This window comes from Ailuropoda melanoleuca, chromosome 5 (genome assembly GCF_002007445.2).
Source record: "Ailuropoda melanoleuca isolate Jingjing chromosome 5, ASM200744v2, whole genome shotgun sequence".
In the NCBI taxonomy this organism is placed as follows: domain Eukaryota; kingdom Metazoa; phylum Chordata; class Mammalia; order Carnivora; family Ursidae; genus Ailuropoda; species Ailuropoda melanoleuca.
In genome coordinates, this window is record NC_048222.1 from 105,460,962 (window position 1) to 105,487,441 (window position 26,480).

At 33.7% G+C, this 26,480-nt stretch overlaps 1 protein-coding gene across 5 annotated transcripts in view; it reads left to right on the top strand.

Annotated features, from left to right (window-relative positions):
* Positions 1-26,480, top strand: part of LRBA (LPS responsive beige-like anchor protein) — a 725,452-nt gene that overhangs the window by 633,883 nt on the left and 65,089 nt on the right. For all 5 annotated transcript variants that reach the window (XM_034661533.1, XM_034661532.1, XM_034661534.1 and 2 more), the window contains one exon: positions 12,273-12,440. In XM_034661533.1, coding sequence (XP_034517424.1) covers positions 12,273-12,440 — 168 coding nt within the window. The remainder of the gene's footprint in view (positions 1-12,272; positions 12,441-26,480) is intronic.

The following is a 26,480-nucleotide window of genomic DNA, read 5'->3' on the forward strand; positions in this document are numbered from 1 at the left end:
TTTCTAAAATTCTGCCAAATTAGCACTGTATCAACTGGATAAAGTTTCTGTGGTCAGTTTTATGCTTTTCATACAATGCTTGAAGATCAGAGTCCCACAGCACAGACAACGAATTGTACAAAATCACAAGAATTTCTTAAATGCCATTCATTCATTCAACAGACATTTATTAGGGGCCTACTGGGTAATTAGGTCTGTGATCACAAAATTGGAAAAATATGACACCTGCCCTTTTGGGGCTGTCATTATGAAGATCAAACAGACATGACAGTAACTAATTAGAGAAATAGATTAAGTGATGTATTCGTTTATTCATTCAACAAATATTTTGTAAGTTCCTACTACTTATTAGTCTTTGGGAATATAATAGTGAGAAAGACAGCAATAGTACTTGCCGTTTGGGAACTTATTGTTTAGTGAGGGAAGTGGACAATAAATAAGCTAAAATAAACATATAACTTGTGATAATATATAATGTAATATAAAAGATACCCTAATGTAATACCTGTGGTACGTACCATGAAGGAGAAGCACAGGCCGACATTAAAACGTTTAACATTTTATTTATTTGTGTGTGCATATGTGATTTTTAAGCAATATTTATTTACTGAGATATAATTGACATATTAGTTTCAGGTGTACAACGTAACAATTCAATATTTGTATATACTGTAAAATGATCACAAGTCTAGTTAACATCTGTCACCATACTTACCTTTTTTTTTTTTTAACTCTGAGAATGAGGAAATGCCTTATTTTACTTGCTGAAAAGATTGGGGAAGACTTAACTGTAGGAAACTACGTTTGATCTTAATCTTTAAGAATGAGTAGGAGTTTGCCAAGGAGGGAGCAAGATGACAGAAAGGGCATTACAGATATAAGAAGCAGCGTGAACAGAGATCTTGGTGTCACAGTCTAGTACACGTGCTGGACTTCATTCAGAAGGTAGAGTGCAATATGTGTGTTAAGAGAACTGTAAGCAATGCCTATGGAAAGATAAGACTGGAGACAGATTATGTGACTAATCTTTAATGCTTTGTAAGTAGTATGAACTTTTGGGGGGTTCTGGACCCCAAAAGGTGGTTGCTAGACCAGAAGCATTGGTATTACTTGAGAACTTGTTAGAAAGGCAAATCTTGGGCTTGGTCAGATCTACAGAAATAGCAATTTTGGGGACGGTGGAGCCCAACAATCTATGTTTTAACAAGTCCTCCAGGTGATTTTAGTGTATGTTAGAGCTGGAGATCCACTGCTTCAGGGAAAGGGATCCATCAAAAAGTTTTAGGGAGAATTATGACTTAGCCAGGTTTTAGATAGCAATTCGTATGGAGGAGGAATTAAAAGAGGGAAATTTTAGAGATAAAAGAATTTGGATAGTGTTAGAATAATTGAACTAAGAAACAGTGAAGCACAGAACCAAAAATATCCATAGTGCAAGGGAAAGAAAGAATGAATTTGAAAGATATTTTGGAGGCTTACTGTCTAATAAGGTTTTAGAGGAAGAGGAAAAAGAAATCAAGGTGACTGCCACATTTCACATTTCACATTGGCGGGGTGAAGGACTACATAATCAAAAAAGCAAGAAAGGAAGCAAGTTTAAGAGAAAAAATTATTCATCCTTTTTTTTTTTTTTTGATGTATTGGGTTTGAATTACCAGAAGCATACCAAAATAAGTAGTTTGATGGGCAGTTGACATTTTGGACTTGAAACTCTGGAAATGGTGATAATTGTTGGTTGTGGTAGTTGAAGTCTAGCTGAACTAACCTGAGTTACATCAGAAACAGGGGCCTGGGACTGAATCATGAGAACGACCACTGAGGAAGTAGACAGAGAAAAGACCCTACATTAGCAACTGAGGAGGGTCGCCTGGCGAGCCCAGTCAGTAGGGCATGTGACTCTGCATCTCGGGGTCATGAGTTCAGCCCCCATGTCCGGCATAGAGCTTACTTAAAAAATAAAATGAGAAGGAGAATCAAATAAGAAAGAGAATCTGGAGGGGAGGATATCAAAGAAGAGAAGAGAGAGTTAGAAGCATAAACATCACAATGCAGAGAGGTGAAGGGGGATAAGTCCATTGGTTTCAGACAGTTGGACATGGTAATCTTAGCAAAGTCATTTTTTGTGCTGTACCTATAATAGAAAGATAAGAGATTAGTTAAAAAGTGAAAGGGAGGCAAGGAAGCGTAAATAAGAAATTTACTTAAATCTCGAGAAGTTTAGACTATTGGTCTCATATTCCCTGTTTACTCATGGCTGCATAAAAAAAATTAAACAGGACCAACACTATTAACTAAACATTATTTCATTGATAATTCAGAAAGAATCAGACCCAGAATTGTGATTTGGAGAATCATATACTATTATTACACATGTTATGGAATTTCTAGGAGTGGGCAAACAGAAACTAGTTCTATCTGCTACTAATATGAGGTGCTTTTTATAAGGGTTATGAATATATCCATAGTGCCTACAGATTTTGTATAACTGACTTTCAGCCAACCTTGTGTTCTCTACCCTAAATTGTAGTGTGTGGCTCTATGGTAGTTCTTAAAGTACATAGCTAGTACAGCAAGCTGAGCAGACAATATGTAAGAATTTTTTTAAAAGATTTTATTTATTTTAGAGACCTCCTGTGTGAGCATGAGCTGGGTGGGGGAGTAGAGGGAGAGAGAGAGGGAAAATCTCAAGTAGATTGCACACTGAGCACGGAGCCTGACTCGGCTTAATCCCAGGACCCCGAGATCATGACCCCAGCCAAAACCAAGAGTCAGACGCTTAACTGACTGAGCCACCCAGGCACCCCAATACGTAAGAACTCTAACCAAGGACTTTTAAGGATGGAGTTTGCAGGTGGCATCATAGTTGCTAGAATTAAGCCCTTACCTTTATTGGAAGAGAGGGTAGTCATATTGCCATCTTTTGAATGCTGCCACCATTCTTCAGAGATTTGTAAATGGCTAAGGAATATACATTGCAGAACATTATGTCTATTTCACACTTGAAGATGTTATATTTCTGCTCTCATGTCCTAAGATTCAGCCATTCTTCACTGGGAAGTGCCATTCTAGTGCTGGGAATTGTAATGACCTCTTTAAAACTCATCAAAGGTCACTTTGTAGTCTGCAGGTGTATGTGCTTTGTAAGGTTTACCTTTATTTTCAGTAGGAGAATCTGTATTTTTTAAAAAGTTAAATATTGTTAATCCCTACACTCTATCTTACATCAAAATGCCATAAAAATCTAAATGCAACAGGGATGAAAGGCACAGCATAGGGAATATAGTCACTAGTATTGTAATAGCGTTGTATGGTGACAGATGGTAGCCACACTTGTGGCTATTGATCACTTGAAATATGGCTAGTCTGAATTGAGATGTGCTGTATGTCGTAAGTATAAAATTCATACCAAATTTGTAAGATTTAATACAAAATAAGTTTTATAGTGATTATATTTTAAATGATTTTTAAAATATTCTTGATTAAATATAGTATCCTAAAATTAATTGCACCTTTTTTTTTTAATGTGGCTTCTAGAAAATTTTAAATTACACAGGTGGCTTGCATTATTTCCATTTGGACAGCACTGGTAGAGTGTCTTGGCAATCCTTTTGTTACCCCCAGTTTTTTTGGCTTGGGTATCCCAGTATTGAACATGAACATATTTTAATATTTAAGTAGTATATACATTTCTCTTATAATTAGCAGCCTTAGATAAAAAAAAAAAAAGCTTTGGGGCGCCTGGGTGGCTCAGTCGTTAAGCATCTGCCTTCGGCTCAGGGCATGCTCCCAGGGGCCTGGGATCGAGCCCTGCATTGGGTTCCCTGCTCAGCAGGAAGCCTGCTTCTCCCTCTCCCTCTGCCCCTGCTTGTGTGCCCTCTCTTGTTGTCTCTGTCTCTCTGTCAAATAAATAAATAAAATCTTTAAAAAAAAAAAAACAACTTAGGATTAACTTCAAATCTATTTCAAAAGTCCAAAATAAAATACTAAGTTCAAAACTGAGTTAATCCCTTACCATATAAACTGTTCCTTCTCCAGTATAATTAAAGTCCAAAGTTGAAACCTGGGTATCATTTTGAACTCCCTTTCGTTCACTTTTCACAGTGGTCATTAGTTGGTATAAGTAATAACTTAAATCTTTCTGAAATCTGTCCCTTCTTCTTCACTTCCACTGCTACTTTCTTGAGGCTCTCAGTACTTCTCACATAGACTATTGTAGTCATCTTAGAGATGATCTTTTGCGTCCCTACCCTTCTTCCAAAGGGACATCTCATCTCATTATCCCCAGAATCTAGCATAGAACATAACCTATAGTAAGGGTTCAATAAATGTCTGTCGTTTGAGCAGATGACAGAACTGCTGGTATTAAAAGTTGTAGACTGAAAAAAGACTTTTAGGGGCGCCTGACCAGCTCAGTTGGGAGAGCATGCAGTTCTTGATCTCAAGGTTGTGAGTTCAACGCCCACACTGGGTGTAAAAATTACTGAAGAAAAAAAAATACTTTTATTCCTAGATAATGTATGTGTATACAATAACATACACAACATACACAAAGTAACTGCAGATGTAATTCTCTGGCTGAACTTGTCAATGCTTTAAAAAAATATTCAACTTTTACACCATATTCTATAGTTCACTTTTCTTTATTGGATAGTCTTGGAAGTGGTGATATAATAAATGTTCTGTTTTGCCAAGGATTTTGATTTGCCAATATAAGTTTATGGCATTCAGTCCAGGGAATCATTGGTGCCATGAAGACAGCTCCTTGTTTTTGTCTGGAGTCCCTATGGGATTAAACTACATCTGGCAATAAGTAGGGATTCTGGTCTGGCCATCTTCAAAGGCAAGAGACTGCTAGTATTTATCAGATCTATGTGGATAAGCAAATGGGAAGGGATTAATTTTTTTTTTTTTTGGTTTTGTTTTCCTTCCTTTTGTAAGTGACTATAAAATAAAAACCCCAGAAGTTCACCCTGCAAATTAATACTTTCCAATGGTTGCTAAAGAGGAAATCTATTTTTTTCTATACATAGATGGATAATTGAGAATTTTAGATTAATACTTTAATTACTTGAGTGTATATTTTTTTAACTAGTCTAGTATAACAACAACTTACAGTGCTCGAAATTAATTTTCTAAGGACACTTTCCTAATTCTTTTTAAAGAGTTGAGCATTTACTATACCACTTTTAGACATTTTAACATCTGTAGTATTGGGGCGTCATGGTTAGCATTCGGAGGCTTTTGTTGCCTATTTATCTGTGTGGGAAAGTTAACCCAAAATTACTTTCCTAGGAGAACCTTGGACCTGTCTTAGCATAGCATAGGCTACTATCCCTTTCAAGTGAAGATAGGCTTGCCTTCCATCGAGGCTTGTTTATGTCTTTCTCCTTATACTCTTCACATTTTTGAGATATTATTAGTCCTGTGACTTAGTTAGCTGCCGTTTGAAGCATGTGGCTCTACATTTAACTGACAAAATAAAATGGCTGCATTCCAGGTACTTGTCACGGAGTGTAATCTAGAATTTACCATTCAAAGTCTTACCTAAGAGAAATAATGTTTATGCAGGATTGCCTGAAGAATATGTAGTCTCTCCATTTGTCTATACTTTAAATCTATCCCAGGATTAAGTCAGTCCCTCTGAGAGTCACATACCTGGATTCCATCATATTGCCAAGGGAGGAATTTCTTATCTCAGGAATAGAAATAATGTGTTTTTCTAGGCCATCTGGTTTGTTTTTACATTATGGTCATTTTTGACTCTTGTAAGTGTTCGTGTTTCTTTCTTTATGTTGCCTGCTAGAAAGCTTAGGAACAAATACATGGTGCACCTATAAGTCTATAGAATTTCATGGCATGATTTTTACGTACTTCTCATTTTTGCAGTACCTTCTCTTACGTTAAATTTATTTTATCTTGATGCATATGCATTGCTTTAAGCTCTGTGAACTGTTTTCTGCATGAAGTCATGCAAAATGCAAACACATAATAAAATAGATGGGTGTATCTATCATTTAATTATAGTTGTTCCCCATCCATTCTTACTAAATAGAATGTTTTTAAAAGCTCCATCTCCCTATGTGTGTTATATTGTAACTAGTTTAAAATATCTGTATATTATGAATTCCTAAATTTTAGATTAAGAGTGACCTAAGGTTGAAATGTTAATTAAATGTTTTAATGTTCTGTAGCTCTAAAGAAAATAGTTGGATAAAATGTCAGCATATAGGACTATTTTAAACATTAGGAAAAAATCATCTCTCTGAAAAGGAGTGTAATTGTACAAGTTTGCCTAATCCTTTTGATCTTGGCACACAGCAATACAGACTTCAGTTGAGATTAAAACTATGAATTTCAAAGGAAACATGGCCTTCAGTGTGTAAAATATATAACAGCTGGTTGACTAGTCCATTTAAAACTACACAATAACAATCGTGGACAGAATGATTCTCCTGCCAAAAGATGCACGAGTGCTTGATGGTTATATCAAGATATGATACTAACTCACACTTTTCTTTAGTAATGATATAAATGTAGAAATGAACAGTGTGCTGCCGGCTCCAAAATCTTTCTTCTGCTCAACAGTTCAAGGGCAGTTTAGAAGTACAGAACTCCTTTCAGTGATTTCTTTATCTGTTTTTCAGCCTGAGCTTCAATGTGTTGTTGACTAAATTTCATTTTTTTTAACTGTCAGATATAATTTTTATTCTTAGCATCCCATAATTTCTTTCTCTAAATCCTTGATCCTCCTTTTTTTCTTCTTTGACATTCATGACTTATTGTTCTTAATGTCACAGCTTCACACATAATTTTAAGCCCTCAAAGTTAAACTTTTCTTTGTAAATACCATATAATTTGTTTCATGTTTTTGTTCTATATTTATATTAAGGTAAATATCTGAATTCTGAAGCATTGTGTTATATTTATAATCAATATAAGAGAATGTTAAGCTCAAGTTAGATTATAGTTCATTACATATTCCAGCATTTTCACTGTTGTGTTTCACCCAAACAAGTAATTCTTAACTAGTTTAATGCATTTTTTTAAAATGAGTTTTAATGTGGATTTGTCACTTTTGGAAAATCCCATTCGAAAGTATATTTACATTCTGAATTTGCATCTGTTCAATGATGAAAAAATGATTTTGATTCTGAAGAACAAAACCTTTTTGTTTCTTGAAAATTTTGATATAATAGCAAATTTCTTTACTATTCTTTAAATTTATTTAGAAGAAGGAGCTTATAGGTAAATAAAAAATTTGCTAAAGTTGCTTGGATTCCTCGCAAATTCGGAGCCAGCGTTTAAGGAGTTAATGTATCTTATTAGGGGGACAGGAAATCTGGCAACTATTGCAGAAACTAGACCTAATGGTGCACACAAACAATTTGTCAGTCTTCTTAAATGTGAATAGCTTTCCGCAAAGTGGCTGCTCTTGCTTTGTTTGAACAGGCTAAACTTTTCCTTTTTGGACTTTAAATCTTAGAAGTGAAATGTGATCCACATATTCAATCAAAATCATTTAATTCAAAGCATATTTTGATTGGAACAAAGTTGACATGGAAAGAAACTCTAGAATAAAAAAGTTGAAAGGACTTTATATCATATATTTAGCAGGAAAATTTGAAACAGTTCTAATTAGGCTGAAAAAAACAGCTTTCTTCAATGTAAATTACAAAGGTCATATATCAATGTTAAGGAAACATTACCACTAGTGTTTGAAATCCAGCACATGCAAACATAACAGACCAGTTCATTTTAAGTGTGTGTGTGTGTGTGTGTGTGTGTGTGTGTGTGTAGGAAGAAGGCTGTATTACATGTATTTGAAGTGAAAAATACTTAAAATTCCAAATTCATAATGTATATTACATTCTGGCCAATCCCAACATTAACTCTTTTGAAACATGTGATCTACACTCAAATGAATTCATACTCTTAATTTATAAAAGTACAATTAAAAATTTACAAAACAAATTTTTATTCTTCCATTTAAAATATGATTGGGGCTCCTGGCTGGCTCAGTCAGAAGAGCGTGCAACCCTTGATCTCAGGGTTGTGAGTTCGAGCATTGCATTGGGTGTACATTACATAAAAATTTTTTCAAAATCTTTAAAATATGATTTAAAAAATAAAAATAAATTAAATAAATAAATAAAATATGATTAAATACATCTTATAATTAAATGCATATGAGGTCAAGAGGGTTAGTCATTGATTTATATTTTCTTCTTTGGTACTTATAGCTAATACATTTTGAATCTCAGGACTGAAGCCTGAGAAGGGAAGTGGTGGTATAGGTGTGCAGAAACGTGTATCTAGGTTACACAAACCTACTTCCTTCTGGTTACACAATTATATTTCCATACTTAAAGATTTGTAAATACTATTTGATCTCTCTCTCTTTTTTTTTTTTTTTCATAAAAGTCGTTTGTCCTGTAGGTATCAGTAGCTTTTCTATGATGGCTTTTTAAAAATGGTGTTGTATGAGAACATTTAACAAAAGCATAAATAAATATTAGCATTAATTTGGGAATAATTCACAAATAAGGTTTTCAGGTCTTGAGGTGAACAATTCTTTCTTTTCTTAATTAAAATTGGTTTTCTTGATTTTACATAATTTTTACATTAGAGAAAATTTGATTGTTTGAAAGTAAAAGGAAATTGCTAGAGTATCTCTAAAGCATACATAGATTAACAAACACATGATTAATGCCTTTTATTTTAGAATTTTTATTCCCAGATAGCTTAGAATGTTTTGGAAAAAGCAAGCCATTTCTACATAAATTATCATATTATTTGATTGTACTAGAGGAAACAAGAATAATTTTAAATAATATTTTTTATCAATAAATAATTCATTTCCGTAATGGGTTAGTTTCAGGAACACATAGATTATATTCTTTCAATGAGATTTATTGTGGGACACATATTCATATATGCTATAATTATTTCTGACACAAGATTACACAAATGAGTTGTTTATGAATAATTTACTATTATCTTTATAATGTTAAAACTTGAATTTGTTGATGTTCTACACATGAACCAAACAAATGAAAGTTACTAATAAGTGTTTGTATTTGACATCTGTATACTGTACTTTTTAGCATATCTCAAGTGTTTTAGTCTCTGTTTAATAGATCTCATTAAAAAAACAGATATCAGCCCCAAGACAGTTTGTCAAGACTAATATGAGTCCCGGTGGATTGGATTGACAGTTTGTGTGAGGCTTCATATAATAGTCTTTTCATAGTCTTATTTGATCCTTAACAATTGGACATTAGTCACTGATTTATTTTATAATAACTCAGATGAGTTGAATATTATTGTATTGTGTTGGACATTTTAGTGGATTTTCTTTTTACAGATTTTACTCAGAGCACACATTGGCTGTAAATGATGTATCTAGCCTGCTCGGGGAGTACTAACAATTGATTGGTTAGGTTTGAGAGCAGCATGGGAAGAATGTTACTATCCCCTAGCTGCAAACCGTATTTAACTCCAGTCTTAATGAGGACTATCTGACCTAAAGGCTTTGAAAAATCACAAATGCTTAGCATCCCACTATCATGTTTTTATTTTTCTGTGACTAAAAGTGTGGATATAAGTATTTTATATGGAGTATTTTTTTAAATCTTTACATATAAAAAGAGATTTAAAGAATTTTTAATGTTTTATGATTTATGTTTTTGAATTTCAAAAGCACAAGTTATAAGATGTAATCGCAGGGTATTCCATTTTGAATTATTTGTAGTCTTTCCCTCAGTAATTTCCTCCTGCTTGTCTTTACGTCTTACTTCAAGTCTTTACTAAGTACATTTATTTATTATTACATACTTTTGGCTAGGCAGTTGTCATTCACTGCTACCAAAGGGATGTTGAGGTCCCGAACTGACTTTGTACTGAGATGATTTTAAACCTTTTTGAAACTCTTATACCCATAGCAGTTGTTCTTTTGGATCCCTTTTTAAAACTTTGGTAAATTGCAAGAAAAGCTTGAAGACCACTAATGAGATTTTAGTTCAGTTTTTAAAAATTATTTAAAGTCTATCCATGAACTTCTGGAAAAGATTTTGCCAATAATTCCATGAATTACTAGGCAACCCCTTAAGGCTTGACCAATATGACAGTGTAAAGGAAGGGGTGAACCATGACACTGTGGTCATCTCTGCATATGTGAGGTGTGTTGGAGGCATACAGTGTCTTTCATTTCAGCATTTTTGCTTAACATTCAGATGTAGTATCAAGATATAAAGGTTTAAGCATCTAAATGTTACCAAGTTCACCATTTTGAATGTGCATAAAGAAGTAATCGACCTTAAGAAAACTCACAATTCTTTGTTTGATGACACATAAAATAAAATTGCTCTAGTTTTTAGAGCTTTAATATTGAGAAAACTCACTTGTACTTTATCATTTGCTGAGCCTTCTGGAATTTTATAGTCTCAAATCACAACACCACGGACACTCAGGAGACTCCTGACTGTTTTATCTTATTAAACAATTTTGAAATCATTAATTTTTAATTAGCTTGGATGCAGGGTTTTTTTTATTGTTTCAATAGTGTGTGTATATGAAATAAACGTTTTTTATTTAAACTACTGGCGAGAGTATTATTTACATAAATAAGTGTAGGTTCTTTCTAAGTGTACATACTGTGAGTTTGCTTCATATAGTCACACATTTTTTGTAGACTCGGAGATATTACATGCTAATCTATTATAGTAGGGCTTTTCAGCAGTTTATTAACTCAGATTTCGAACAACTAAAAAGGATGTAAGCTCAAAGACATGTGTAGGTCCTTCCCTGATTGAAAGTTCTAATTAAGTGAATTGGAGAAAATTAACTGAAATTAGCTGTCAGAAAGTCACATTTAAGTGAGTGATGAGCTAGTCTGGCAGTAAACATTTAAATGATATAAATTGCCATTTAAGTGTATGGTTTAATGTTTGTCATGCATTAATGTGACATGAGACTGCAGTGACAATCAAGCAGCTTGCTCTAATTTGAACATATTTAGGGCTTTTGTGTGGAATGCACTGCACACAAATTAAGACAATTGCTGTTTTTATGTGTCATTTTAAACATGGCCCCCATTCCCCCGTCCCTACCCAAGGCCCAAGTTAATGAAACAAACGTTATCATTTTTGTGTGCAACTTCCATTAATAATTCCTGAATTTTCAGATTAATTTTAAATCCAAGTACTTAAAATAGGAAGTTAAAGTTATTAAAAGCCCTTCTCTTTCTATTTAAAATAATATATGCAGCAGTTCACTTATCTACTTACTAAGTTTATAAATATCATGAGTTTTGTAAGAGATGTCTAAAACAACTTTCACAGTTGAAGCTAGCTAAGTATTTTTATTTCATTTCAGGTATACATTGGAATATGAGAATTGCCTAGAGTTTTATTTACAGTATTATTTTTTGCATTATATATGGTATGAGTATATTGTGATGTCCTCTTAAATATTAAAGGAAATATATTATTTGAATTCAGTTGTAAATATTTTTCATTTGTAGGCACTTATTTATAACTTTATTAAATTCAGCAAACAGTTATTGGTACTTACTATATTTTAGGTACAGTGCTGGTAACCGGGAAGGTAATGATGAATTGGAAGTAGATCTTGTACCCAGCATTTCCACTAAATACTTAATTTTGTTCATTCATTATTTATTGGGCACAAATAGCATCAAATTTTTGATCTGGCTTGATATTAATATCTAGAATAATAATTCAGTAATTATAATTCAGTAATTATAAGTATCCCTCCAAAGATAAAATTTGTTCACATAAAAACTCAGTTGAAATAGCTAAATAATTTGGTTATAGTTGCAGTAGACAACACAATGTTTATATCCAGAAAAATCATCAACATTTCAGGTGAATAGTAAATGTGTAATGTTTTCACATGTGCTGTCCCAAAGTAACCTTTACATTGCATCACCTCCTTTCTTTGAAGCATAAATTGGATACGTGTCAGGCCCTGAGTTACAAATATGACCAAAATAGACCCAGTCCTGGCCCTCACAGTGCTTACCGTATAGTAGAATAATACTGAATGTAAGCAGTCTAATACAGTTCAGCATGAGAAGTGCCAGAAAGCTTCTAATTATAAAAAAAGGAGAACAGAATCTGGTGGGAAATAGGACATCAGAATAAATCTGTTCACAGTAAATTTAGTGTAAAACTTTACTGCTTGTTCTAAATTTCTCTATATTTTAAAAGGTGAATTCAGCATAATAATATGATCTGTGCCCTTTTTTTCAGGCCCTGGAGAGTGAATTTGTTTCCTGCCAGCTTCACCAATGGATTGATCTCATTTTTGGCTATAAACAGCTAGGACCAGAGGCTGTTCGATCCCTCAATGTGTTCTATTACCTGACTTATGAAGGAGCTGTCAATCTGAATTCAATAGCTGATCCTATATTGAGAGAGGTAAGTTTCTGACTGTATCTCTCAGGTATCTTTAGACCAGAAGGTATTGGATATCATCTTCGCCATGCTTTCATTTTGCTTCTGATGAAACTAAAAACCAGATGAGTGGAGTGACTTGAGCAGAGCAGCCTTTCAGTTAACGACCTAGCTAGGACTTGAATTCAAGACTTCCCTCCAACAAAATGTTTGAGTCAATATAAAATGAGAGCTGCTTCAGTTTGAACCTATTCAGGGATCACTGAATATATATATATATATTTGTATATTTATAATTTTTATAACTTTGAAGGCTACTTACTAATTTAAAGTATTAGGAAAATAGTAATTATTAAAGAAATAAGATTGTAAGTATAAATTTATTTAAATGTATAAAACTCATATTTATATATAATATGTAAGTCTATGTATAACCATATAGAAGTTAATAGTAGGAAGGAAATCTAAACATTTCCTACATCATCAAACTTGGTCTTAGAAGTTACTGAGACTTATTTTATCTTTGTCATTTATTTTCTTAAGTAGAACACTCAAAACATGGTTTTGATAAATATAATATTCACCAAAAAGTCTGAATATAGCCTTAATAATTTTTTCGTATTTTTAGCCTAATTATGCATCCCCCTAATGCTAACATACATCATGTCCAAAGATTATAGGATTAAACAGATCACCTTAAGTATCTATAAAATTTTAGAACAAGTGTATTTAAGAAACCAAGACTGATTCATAGGGAATGTTTTATATCACTTTAAAGGGAACATTATTTGTGATGAGTAAGATTTGCCATTTTTCACCAACATGTGATGGATTCCTTTTTAATTCTGCTTATGGCCTGGTAATATTGACAGTATATAAGTACATATTTAAATATATTTTCCTGTATATATTATTGTCTGGTTTATGTGCAAACAGAAGCACCATGTATTAGATGTATATTTGTCTTAAATTGCACAGGTTTTAAATTGTTATTTTTCAGTTTAATTTAGAGCTGGAGCAGATGAACTAGTAAAGACTTTTCTGATTTTTCAGTTCTTTGAAAATGTTCCTTACAGAGCCATTTTATTTTATTAGAACAACAGCTGATTGTATGACACAGAATATACATATTTCCATATATGAAACTGAGGTTGGAGCAAGATACAGATGATGTTACAAAACAGTATGTAATTTCATTGTTAGAATAGAATAGCATAAGCCAGTTTCCTTTTTTTAAAGTTTTAAAAATATTTGGGGTGCCTGGGTGGCACAGCGGTTAAGCGTCTGCCTTCGGCTCAGGCCGTGATCCCGGCGTTATGGGATCGAGCCCCACATCAGGCTCCTCTGCTATGAGCCTGCTTCTTCCTCTCCCACTCCCCCTGCTTGTGTTCCCTCTCTCGCTGGCTGTCTCTATCTCTGTCAAATAAATAAATAAAATCTTTAAAAAAAATAAATAAATAAATAAAAAAATAAAGTTTCAAAAATATTTGAACAGTGTTACTTTGTTTTATAGATGTCCATAATTCTTCACCAAATACACCACCTATTTTTGTTTTTTCGTGTTTCCTTATTGCAATTATTCATATACCTACATAGCTGCTTTATGACTGAAATCACAGTACAGATTTGATTTTAGAATCTCCTGTTTTACTTAATATATGAGCATATTTTTTATATTGCTATGTAATAGGTAATTTTAATTTTGAAATTCTATAACACTCTGTAGAGTTGCTATGAAGATACACTTAACACTTTCTTCTAATGTGGGATCCTATTTTTTTAGACTGTTGGTATGTCCAAGATGATAATTATACCTTCCTTGCATTAAAGTTTATACTACATTTGCATGGTAAAGGATGGCTCTTAGCCTTTACCCTTGTGATACTGCTAGTTAAAAAGTGAAACATTTAATTAGCAGGTTGTTTACAGAATGTAATCGGTTCTTTTGTTTTAGGAGGTTTGGTGTTTTTTTTTTTTTCCTTTTATCTGTTTCACCCATTCCTCATACCCACCTCCACTCTGGCAACTACCAGTTTGTTCTCTGTATTTAAGAGTCTGCTTTTTTGGTTGTCTCTTTTTTCCTTTGTTTAATTTTTTAAAATTCCACATGTGAGTGAAATCATGTGATATTTGTGTTTCTCTGACTTATTTCACTTAACATTATACCCTCTAAGTCCATCTATGTTGTTACAAATGGCAAGATCTCATTTTTTATGGCTAAGTAATATTCCATTGAATATATATACCACATGTTTTTTATCCTTCATCTACAGATGGATGGTTGGGTTGCTTTGACACCTTGGTTATTGTACATAATGCTGCAGTAAATATAGGAGTGCCTATATCTTTATGAATTCATGTTTTCCTTGTTTTTGGGTAAATACTTAGTAGTGGAATTACTGGATCATATGGTAATTCTATTTTTAATTTTTTGAGGAAACTCTGGACTGTTTTCCACAGTGGCTGCACCAATTTGCATTCCCACCAACAGTGTACAAGGGTTGTTTTTTTCTCTACATCCTTGCCAACACTTGTTATTGCTTGTCTTTCTTATTTTAGTCCTTTGGTGTAATATCTCATTGTGGTTTTGATTTGTATTTCCCTGATGATGAGTGATGCTGACATCTTTTCATGTGTCTCTTGGCCATCCAGAAGACATTTGGAAAACTGTCTATTCAGATCCTCTAGCCTGTTTTTCTAAATTGGATTATTTGGTGTTTTGGTGTTGAGTTGTGTAAGTTCTTTATATACTTTGGATATCAACTTTTTTGTATATATCGTTTGCAAATATCTTCTCCCATTTGGTAGGTTGCCTTTTCATTTTGTTGCTGGTTTCCTTTGCTGTGCAAAAGCTTTTTATTTTGGTGTAGTCTACATTGTTGAATTTTGCTTTTTTTCCATTGCCTGAGAGGACATATGTGGGAAAATGTTCCTGTGCTGCTGATGTCAGAGAAATTACTGCCTATGCTTTCTTCTAGGAGTTTTATGGTTTCAGGTCTCACATTTAGGTCTTAATTAATTTTGGGTTTATTTTTGTGATTGGTATAACAAACCATACATGGTTTCATTCTTTTGCATGTAGCTGTCCAGTTTTCCCAGCACCATTTATTGATGAGACTGTCTTTTCCCCATTGTATATTCTTGTCTCCTTCATCATAGATTAATTGACCATAGATGCATGGGTTTATTTCTGGGCTCACTCTTCTGTTCCATAGATCTATGTGTCTTTTTGTGCCAGTACCATACTGTTTTGATTACTACAGCTTTGTAGCATATCTTGAAATCTGGGATTGTGATACCTCTAGCTTTTTTCTTCTTTCTCAAGGTTGCTTTGGCTCTTTGGGGCCTTTTGTGGTTCCATACAAATTATAAATCAGTTAAGAAAGAAATTGAAGATGACACAAACAAGTGGAAAGATATCCTATGTTCATGGATTAGGTGAACCAATGTGGTTAAAATGTCCATCTATCCAAAGCAATCTACAGATTTAATGAAACCCCTGTCAAAATATGAACAACAGTTTTCATAGAACTGGAACAAATAATACTCAATTTTGGCTCTTTGTTATTATTCTGGACTGACCACCTCTCTTCCTCACACACACCAATGATTTACCAAAGAGGTTTACCATATAGTATTTATAGTATAATGTAAAAGAGCACTGTCCAATAAAAATCACTTGTGAGTGATGGAAATGGTCATTATATCTACACTGTCCAATATAGTAGGCACTACTCACATGTAGCTGTTGTGCATTTGAAATGTGACTAGTGAGTGAAAAACTGAATATTTAATTTTAGTAATCCAAACTTAAATAGCCCATATGGCTAGTAGCTACCATATTGGACAGTGTAGATATAATGACCATTGGTTGTCATATATCTTTGGTGACCATATCTTCTGAATCCAAATTCTAGGCGTGGGTCAGACAGTAGGACAGTAAATGTTTGAAACTAACTTGGTAGAATATTTCAGTTTGGTTTTAGTCCATTTAGATATTAGATACATAATTGAAATATATGTATACATTAAATTATATTTTTTTTCACTTAAACTAACACATTAGGACTTCAAATAATGTTTTGTGGTAAAAATATAGCATAAAATTTACCATTTTAACCATTTTTTGGTGTAATTCAGTAGTATCAAGCACATTGTTGTGCAACCATTACTACCATCCATCTCCAGAAGTTTTCCATCATCCCAAACTGAAACTCTGTATTCGCTGAAACAGTAACCCCTGACTCACCCCTCCCACCAGCCATTAGTCCTTGACTACCACCATTCTACTTTCTGTCTCTAGGAATTTGACTACTGTAGGCACCTCAAAGAAGTGGAATCATGCAATATTTATCCTTTTGTGTCTGGCCTGTTTTACTTAGCATAGTATCTCCAACATTCATCTGTGTTGCAGCATATGTCAGGATTTACTTCCTTTTAAGGATGAATAATATGCCATTATTTGTGTATACCAAATTTTGTTTATCCATTCTTCTGTTCATGGACATTTTGAGTTGTTTTCACCTTTTGGCTATTGTGAATAGTGCTTCTATAAACATTGGTGTATAAGTGTCTGTTTAAATCTCTGCTTTCAGTTCTTTTGTATATATACCCCAAAGTAGAATTGCTAGATTATATGATAGTTCTATGTTTAGCTTTTTGTGGAGCCACCATACCAAATAAGTTTTTAGTATTTATTTTTCAAGATCAGCATTTGCTAAAGATTATTTAAAACTTTTGCCTTAAGTTTCCTTTGCTTCCTTCTCTTTTCCACAGCCCCAAGTAGTTAGTTAATTATTAGCAAATTAAATTTTAACCAGAGAGTTTTCCACTCATCACACACAAATTTATTTTTATATTATACAAAAATATATATTAGATTCAGCATTCATTTAAAAAACATGGCCTATTATATTCTAAGTATGGTAGGTACTCAGTATCCTTGAAAGATAAATACAGTAGTTACCCCCTTATCCACAGGGGATATGTTTTAAGACTCCCAGTGGATGCCTGAAATTGTGGGTAGTACCAAACCTATATATACTATGTTTTGTCCTGTACATACATACCTATAATAACATTTATTTTATAAATTAGACACAGTAACAATAACTAAAAGTAAAATAGAACGTCTATAACAGTATACTGTAATAAAAGGTTGATGAATGTGGTTTCTCTCTTTCTCTCTCTCAAAATATCTTATTGTACTGTATTCACCCTTCTTGTGATGATGTGAGATGATAAAATGCCTACATGATGTGATAAAATGAGGTGAATGACATAGGCATTGTGACATAGTGTTAGTCTAGTATTGACCTTATGATGTGGCAGAAGGAGGGTCATCTGCTTCCAGACCATGGTTGATAACAGGTAACTAAATCCATTGAAAGTGAAACTGCAGATAAAGGGGAACTACTATATATTACTTCATTACTTAGCACTATTCATATAAATACACATGATTAATTCTCAAAGTTTTTTGGATGTTATTAAAACAAATGTGATTTTTTATTATAGCCATTCCATATCATAGTGCTAAGTCTTAACGATATAATGCAGTGTGTACAGTAGAATAAACAAACAAGCAAATAAATAAATAGATAAGAATTTAATTGCTGACCCTGATGCCCGCTAGTTGTGTGACTTGGATTTTCCTGAGGCTCTGTTTCCTCATATATAGAATTGGTATGACTATACCTACCCCACAGATTAGGTGGGGTGTAATGCATGTAAAGTGCCTGCCTGGCATGGTACCTATCCCATCATAAGTATCCATTAAATGTTAGTTCCTTTCCTTATGTTGTTCTCTGTTAAACCCCTGGGTTAAGAAACACAGCCATAAAAAGAATATGAATTACTGATTTCATCACAGAAGGAACATAAAATGCTAACATTAGATAGGTTATCAGAGACTCTTTCCTAGAGGACACACGCAGAGTTTATTGTAAAGTGAGGCAAGGAGAAAAAACAAGAATCGGTCATTAATTATTCATTTTTTAAAAGATTTTATTAATTTATTAATTAATTTATTTATTTGGGGCGGGGGGGGCATGAGCTGTGGGGAGGGGCAAAGGGAGAGAGAGGCAGACTCCCTCCTGAGCAGGAATTCCAACCTGTAGAACTTGATCCCGGGACTCTGGGATCATGACCCAAGCCAAAGGCAGATGCTTAACCAATTGAGCCACCCTGGTGCCCCAATTTATTCATTTTTTTAAACAACCTTTTACTACACCCAAATTATATAATAAGGTTAAAAAGTTGAAAGTCAAGTCCCTGCCCTCAGCAGCTTGAGTTCATTGTCTAGCGTGGAAATATGGATAAGTAAACAATTGTAATAAACTGTGATTAAATTCAGTATAGAGGTAAGTACAGTGTATGTATGCACAAGCATACACAATAGGCACTAACCCCAGACTGCCAAAATCCAGTCATGTTTTCGAAAGTGAGAGGCTGTAGATTGAAGGACAGATGAGAACATTGGATAGAGGGTATCTACACCTAAGAAAGTGTATACGCTTTCTGCAAGTAGGTGAGAGAGATGATGACAGGAGACTGTGATATATGTACAATGAACCAGAGGTGGCAAGGTGAGAGAGAAAGAGAGGAGCCATACCATAAAGGGCCTTTAATGCTATAAAAAGTTATTATAACTGCATTGGCATAAGGCTGTGGATTATAGGTTGAAGGTTAGTGACATGACCACATGTGTGTCTTAGGACCTATCTGAAAGAAGATTGAAAAGATAAGAACTGAAAAGTACCCACTGAATTATTCTAAGAGTTGCTGTGTGATCTTACAGAAAATAGCTTAGAAGGTAGAGGACTGCGCAGTGGGTGGGACATGAGCAAGTGAACACAGTGAGAAAAGGAAATAATTGAAGGGAGAATAATCATTTTATTGAGATATAGCTCACATATACAATTCACCCTTTTTAAGTATACAGTACAGTAGTTCTTAGTATACTTACAGTATTACAAGCACCACCACAATCTAATTTTAGAATATTTTTGTTACCACAAAAAGAAACCCATATCCCACTAGCAGTCATTTTTTTCTTTTTTAATGGGTAGATAATTGACCATGTTTCTGTGCTAATTGAAAGATCCAAAAAGAGGGAAGCATATCAAACATACATGAAATAAAGTAGGTAATAGACTACCACGCTCTATGAGGAACAAGAAAGGAATGAAATCCAGGACACAGATAGAGATAGGCACTGGACAGCATGGAAAAATACTTCCTTGTCTGAAATCAGAGAGTAGAAGGTTACCCTGAGGACTGCTTTAAGTAAATATGCATGAAGGAGGGGGAAAGGCAACAAGATTACTACAATGGTTTGTACCAAAGGTGAGATAGTATTTATGGAAATACCTAACATAATGATGGCTGCTTCATAGATGCTCAGTAGTAAATGGTTACTTTCTTTCTGTTGTTTTTCTCTGTTTTCAACAGCAGTAGAGTAGGTGTACAAAAAAAGTTGACTGGAGAGGGGTGTGTGTGTGTGTGTGTGTGTGTGTGTGTAAATATATATGGAGACAGAGAGAGATGGAGTTTTACCATGACAGTATGGTGGAATATATAAAGAAGGATTGAAAGTGGAAGGGTGATTGATGAAATTGTTAAAGAGGTGCTGTTAACTGGGAGATCTAGGCTGGTTTGGATAGATAAAGAAGGGGCTGATAAATTGGGAGAATTTATCCTTTCCTTCATTTATTCAACAAATAATCATTTTGTTCAAAGTACTAAAAATACAGAGATGCGCAAGAAAGTCAAAGTCCCTCTCCTCAAGGAACTCACATTCTAATGGGATGCATAGAAAATAAGCAATAAAGATTAATGAAGAAATAAGACTAGTAAGGGGATACAGAGTGACTTGTGAATAGGGCACTATTTCAGAGATGTTGCTCACTGACTGCCTCTCTCTATAAACACCACTTCATTCCTACTTTGAGATTGGAGTAAAGTATACAAGGTAACCCAGGAAGGCAGCTCCTGCTGCTCTAACCTTGGCCTGCCATGTGTCTATAACCCCCAGGCCTGGGCAGCCTCTAAGTCAAGTCTTGTCACAGCCTCCTGCTAGTTGTAAAGCTCCCACTATTGCCCTCTTCCTGTTTGCTCCCCACCCCATCTCCAGGCTACACCATCTTTTCTCCAGAATCTTGTTCCTCTAAGATGCTTTAGCATCTCTAATATTAGTAAATTTGTGCTGACACTTGACTTATATTAGAACATTATCTCTGCAAGATCATAGTAATGGGACCATGATAGATTTGTGCTTCTCTAGTATTAAAAGCAAGCTAGATTTATTTCTGTCAGTAACTATAGTTTTACTTGTTTCTGTTCACTACTATATATTTAGTTTAACTTGGAACACTTAGATATTCACACAGAGGCAAGTTGTTTATGCACAAGTCATGTATTTACTTACTACTTGGGAAAAGCTTCATTCCTCTTGAGAAAGTTTCATTCTAGAGTGAATGGTTAATACATATGGCATAGTAAGTGATCATAAAAATAATCTCTCTATAAAAAAAGCACTAAACGATAGAAATAATAACCATAAGAGGGGGGAGAGTAATCAGAGAAACAGCCTGCAGCACATTAAACTTTTATGTTGTTTTTAATTTTTAGAAAACAGCTGGGTTATCAATATACAACTATGTCTACATTTGCATATATCACACACCAGAGAGAATTATTTTTCAGGCAAATATACTATTTTGTTTTCAAATATCTGTGACCTCCAACTAAAAGATATATTCTTACCTTTAGCTGTTTATTCTAACAGACCTCTTTGCTCTTTATTTCTGTCTCTTTGATACTTTTTCCTTTTTCTCTACCTTTGCTATTTTTCAGTCTGTTCCATTTTCCAGCATTACATGAATTCTTTTTTGTGCATTTTTAAAAAATTGAGGTATAATTGACATACAACATCATATTAGTTGCAGGAATATATCATAATTGATATTTTTATATATTATGAAATGATCTCTACAGTAAGTCTTGTTAGCATCTGTCACCATACAGAGTTATGGAATTTTTTTCCTGTGATGAGTACATATATTATTTCGTGGACAAGGTACACATAAATAAAAGTGATTATTTTCTTATTGCTAATTCTGCTGAATTTGGGTTGACTTACTCCTCTTCCTTTATATGACCTTATCAAACCTTTCTAACACCATTTCAAAAAAACTAAAATCAAGGAAAGAAGAAATTTAAAAATTAGGATACTTGAATTCAGGGTGAGATATGAGTAAGAATAAATATTTATATTTTTATTAAGGAAAAAAACCCTTCTAAAATCCAAATTCCCAAAATAAATACATGATGAGTTGAATATTAATTATACAAATAATTTTTCTTTTCCTAAAAAAATGTAACATAAGTATTTTCCTTAGATATTTTCTTTAAATATATTTAGCATGCAATTTTATTTATAAGCATGGTTTCTAGAACAATTTGATATTCTTATCCAGAATTCAGCTGTCAGTTTTACTATAAACGGTATTTGCTATATCCAAAAGTTGAGAAATCTGTTATCTAACCATTAGTATGTAAAACATTTCATTAAATCAAGTTTTAGTAGGTCAGAAATAAGTTTTAAAAATTGTATGTACAGTAATGTTCTCTGACTGAGTTTTATATACTATATATAGGAGCACAAAGGAGGAAAAGCCAACCCAGATTAGGGGAGTAATAACTGCCTCAACATAATCCTTAAGAAATGAGTTAAATAGAAAGAGCAACAGAACAGGTAGGAGAATTCAAAGCAGAGAGTACTGCATGTGGGAAGGAGTATAGTAGGGCTCTGTGACTGGAAAAAACTATGTGGTAGGTGGGGAAGGTATAGAAAGTTGGTGATGAATAGCAGCTAAGTTGATGGTATCTCCACAACATATTTGGAAACCATTTCTGTCTATCATTAAGTCTAAGGCACCATCATCATCCCTCCCCTGGCTAGTATTAGTAGACCTGGTCACCCTTTTCTGCCTACAGTATATTTTCTACAGAGCTGCCAAAACGTTATTTTAAAAATGTAAATCAGATCAAGTCAGTCCTCTACTTAAACTTTCCTATTACACATTAACCATAGAACAAAGTCCAGTTTGATCCACATGGTCCAGCCCTTGCCTACCTCTCTGATCTCAGGCCATGCAATGCTGTTCTCTTCCTCATTCGTGTGTCCTGCCATATTGACCTTCTTTCTGTTCCTGATCATGTGACGGTTTTCACTGACTTAGCGCCTTTTTATGATGGTCGTTTTCTCTGATTATTCCAGATTTCCACATGCTGACTCCTTGTCATTTATTCCTCAACTTAAAGGTTATCGCTTCACTGAGGGCTTGCCTTCATACATGCAATCCAGTTATCTTTTTGTTATTAAATTTAACTTAATTTAAAGCTAAAGAATATGGTATAGATGATACAGATTATTTGAAATCTGTTGAGACTTGACTCACATTGGACATAGTCAAGTTTCATAAATCTTTTATGCATGTATTTGAAAAACATGGGTATTCTACAGTTTTTAGGAGTAGAGGACATTTTACAGTAAGACAGTAATGATGAGTGAGGAGGATAATTAGCAAATGTGATTTTAAATTATTAATATTAGTTATTCTTTGCTATATTTGACCTTAAACTAAGCAATTCCATACTGCTATTCTTTTTCAATTTTTGTGATCTCTTTTTATATGTTTTTAAATTTCTGCCCTTAAGCTATCAGTTCTTGCTTTTTGTACTCCTGTCAAGTATATCTGTCTTTTGGGCATCCCTCCTCCTACTCTGTAATTCACTGTTTCTTAGATGCTATAGCCTGAGAAACCAGATTTGATAGGACTAAATTAAAGGAAAAGTAAGTAGGTTTTGATTACTTTATCAATACATAAACATAAACTACAGTAATCAAGACAACATGTTCTAGTGAAGGAACTGAAGTTCAGTGGAACAGAGTAGAGCTTCTAGAAATAGACATATTATATATGAGCATGTATAATAAGGGTGGTATTTTAAATCACTGGGAAAAGGCTATCTTGTTCAATATGTGATGTTGGGACACCTAGCTAATTGTTTAGAATACAAATTTACTTAGATTCCTGTTTCATATCTTAAAGTGAAAAAAATTACAAATGATGAATTACAATTATTTGGAATAAAGACTATGTTACAAATATAGAAGATGAAACTGCAGAACTTGGAAGATAATGTAGGTGAGTAGTTTTATAATCTTGAAATGGAGAAGGCCCATTTTATAAATCTAATATCAAAACCAAAAATTATTAAGGAAATTGATGTATTTGACTACGTAAAAACCGAAGTTTGTATACATCCAAAAAAAATATAATAAAATAACAAAATTTAGGAACAGATATTTCACAAAAGGTGAAATATAAGCCACAAATGAAAAGTAGTTCATCCTCACTAGTAATCAGTGAAATTCAATTTAAAATGCAACATTTTTGCCTGTTAGATTATTTAAGATTAAAAACAATGAAAATCCTAATGTTAGTTAGAAAACAGATATTGTGAATCTAGTTTTTTCTTCCACTCCTACTGGGAAAGGGGCCTGTTTTCACATTAAAATCTCAGAATAGTTTCTGACAATTAAAAAAAAAAAAAACAGCCATTGTCATACATTTGATGAGAATGAAAATCAATTTAATCTTTATAGCAATCTATATCAGTTTTTAAAATATTCATACATTATTTACATAAAACTTTAATCAAAGCAGTAATTGAAAAAGTATGCAGAAAAATATGTTAAGTTGTATAGTTGTTTATAATAGCAAAAGAAAAAAAACACACATAAATGTCTAACAATAGAGAACTGATTGAATAAATATTGGTATTTCCATACAGTGGAATGCTGTTAAATATCACCGAAATATTGCTATGGAAATATATTTTGCCATATTACAGGGAAAAACATGTTATGAACATATAAAATACAAGTTTTATATGTGTATGTAGATGTAAGGACAAATCTGGAATTATAGTCCTCAGGATGTTTATATGGCAATCTAACCAAAGATGGTCATTATCTTTGGTTAGTGAGATCATGGAATTCTTTCATTTGCTACTTTCTGAATTCTGAAAATTGTTTCTCTTTAAAATCAAGGAGAAAAAGCCAACCAGCCTGTAACTCTTTTTCTCTTCTGAGGAGGAATAGTCTCCTCTTGGAAATCTGAACAAATGAAGCTTATCAACATGAAGATAAGGATACTGACTTTGCTTTTGGATGTTTGGAGGTCTTTTGTGATTACTTTCTGGTTTTTTCGGAATGTTCAGTGTTGCCAGGATAGTGACTGTATAATGATCTTTGTGTAACTTTGATAAAGATGAAGGATTTACAGTTTAACTATTTTCTCACTCAGAAATTAGAGAACCTCCAGCCTCTTATTTTGTTATTTGATTCACTGAGCTATGATTTTTTTCATACATTTTAGCAATTTGAGTTTATTTCTTCACTTTTCCTATCATATTTGAGGAGGATCAAAAAGATCACTTCTACTTTTAGGGAAGATATCTTAGATATATCACTGTTAATTGTAGTTCTTGTCATCATTTTCTAAAATCAAGAAGGCTTTGGCCCAATATTAATGAATTCTAGATCTCTGGGTTCACTACTTAGTTGTGCATGTGCGTGCGTGTGTGTGTGCGTGTGTGTGTGTCTACAATTAAATAGTTACATAAAGGGCTTTAAAAACTTATTCAGCAAAGCAATGCATAATAACTATAAAAATTTTAAATAATTCAAAACTATAAAGTAAAAGGGTGGAAAGCCTCCGTCCCCAAATTTGTATGTTGTTAACTAATACCAGGATCACATGCTAATGTCCGCTGTAACAGTTCTATAGAATGTGGTTTGATATATACAGAAAAAATCTTCTGCCACAGAATCTTTCACCTTTTCCTGAAGCTTAAAACTCCACTCTTAGAGATAATTTGATTACACATCTGTTTTTTTAAGCAATCCTTTCCAATCATTCAGCTCTTTGTGCACAGGATTTGATAATAGGTTTTGACAAAAGGGGAAGTACAGACACAGCACAGGGTCTGAGCCGCCATTGTGTAAGGAGTGCAGGGCGAATCCTGAGCTGTGTGAGAGGTTGGAAGAAGAGGTGGAGAGGTTGAAAGGCAGAAAAATACATTGCTCAGGCAGGTAGATGTTGCTCAGGAACATTAATATGAATAATATCTGTGCGCTGTCACCTTGCACCTTCCCTCTGGAAGCGTCATTTTCTCCTTTACTTTTCAAGTAAATACACTGTTATTTTATGTTTATGTAAAGTTCAGAAATTAGTTCTTAATTTTCTTTTGAAAATGAAACTTGGCTCTATGTAAATAGATGGGCAGGGAAGAGGAGGAGAGCGATGATACTGCTCAATTTAAAGAATTATATACAATGGGTCTCATGAGGTGAAAGTAAAATCTGAAAAATTTCCGTAAGTTGTGTTTAGTGTCAGTGGTTGGTTTTCGCTCTTCTAAATGTATCCTTCCAAATGCTGTTTTAGCAACGCATAATCACTCTGAGAAGGTCTGTTTTCCAAAAGCAGCAGCAGCAGTGTGTAAGTTTACATGACCCCAGTTTCATGACAGCAGTAGCAAATCAGATATCTTATCCAAGGAAAAGCATTTTTGGCTTAGAATTCAATCACTTGCATGGTGGGAGTCAACAACTTGTTTCAGCTCTAACACTGCTGCAGAGCACTGGCTGCAGTGAATCTTTCAGGAAGCATAAACACAATCGGTATTTATAGCATTGTTAACATTTGTTAAATAGTTAGGGGAATGGTCTGTAAGTCTGTTTTAAGCAGGTGGGGCAGGAATCTCACTGCAGTGAGATTTAAGAGTAGGACAATAAGACAACATGATTACTCTGGTTGTAGCAAGAGAGTAAATTAGAAGTATTGAATACGGTAAGTTAAGATTTCATGCAGCCACAATTCAGAGTGTTACAAAAATAATTCTGAAGTATCTCTGGCCAGAAGTGTGTTACACAGATGGCACATTTGACACAGTGCAGGGCAGGAACTGTACAACGAAAAGCCAAATAAACAG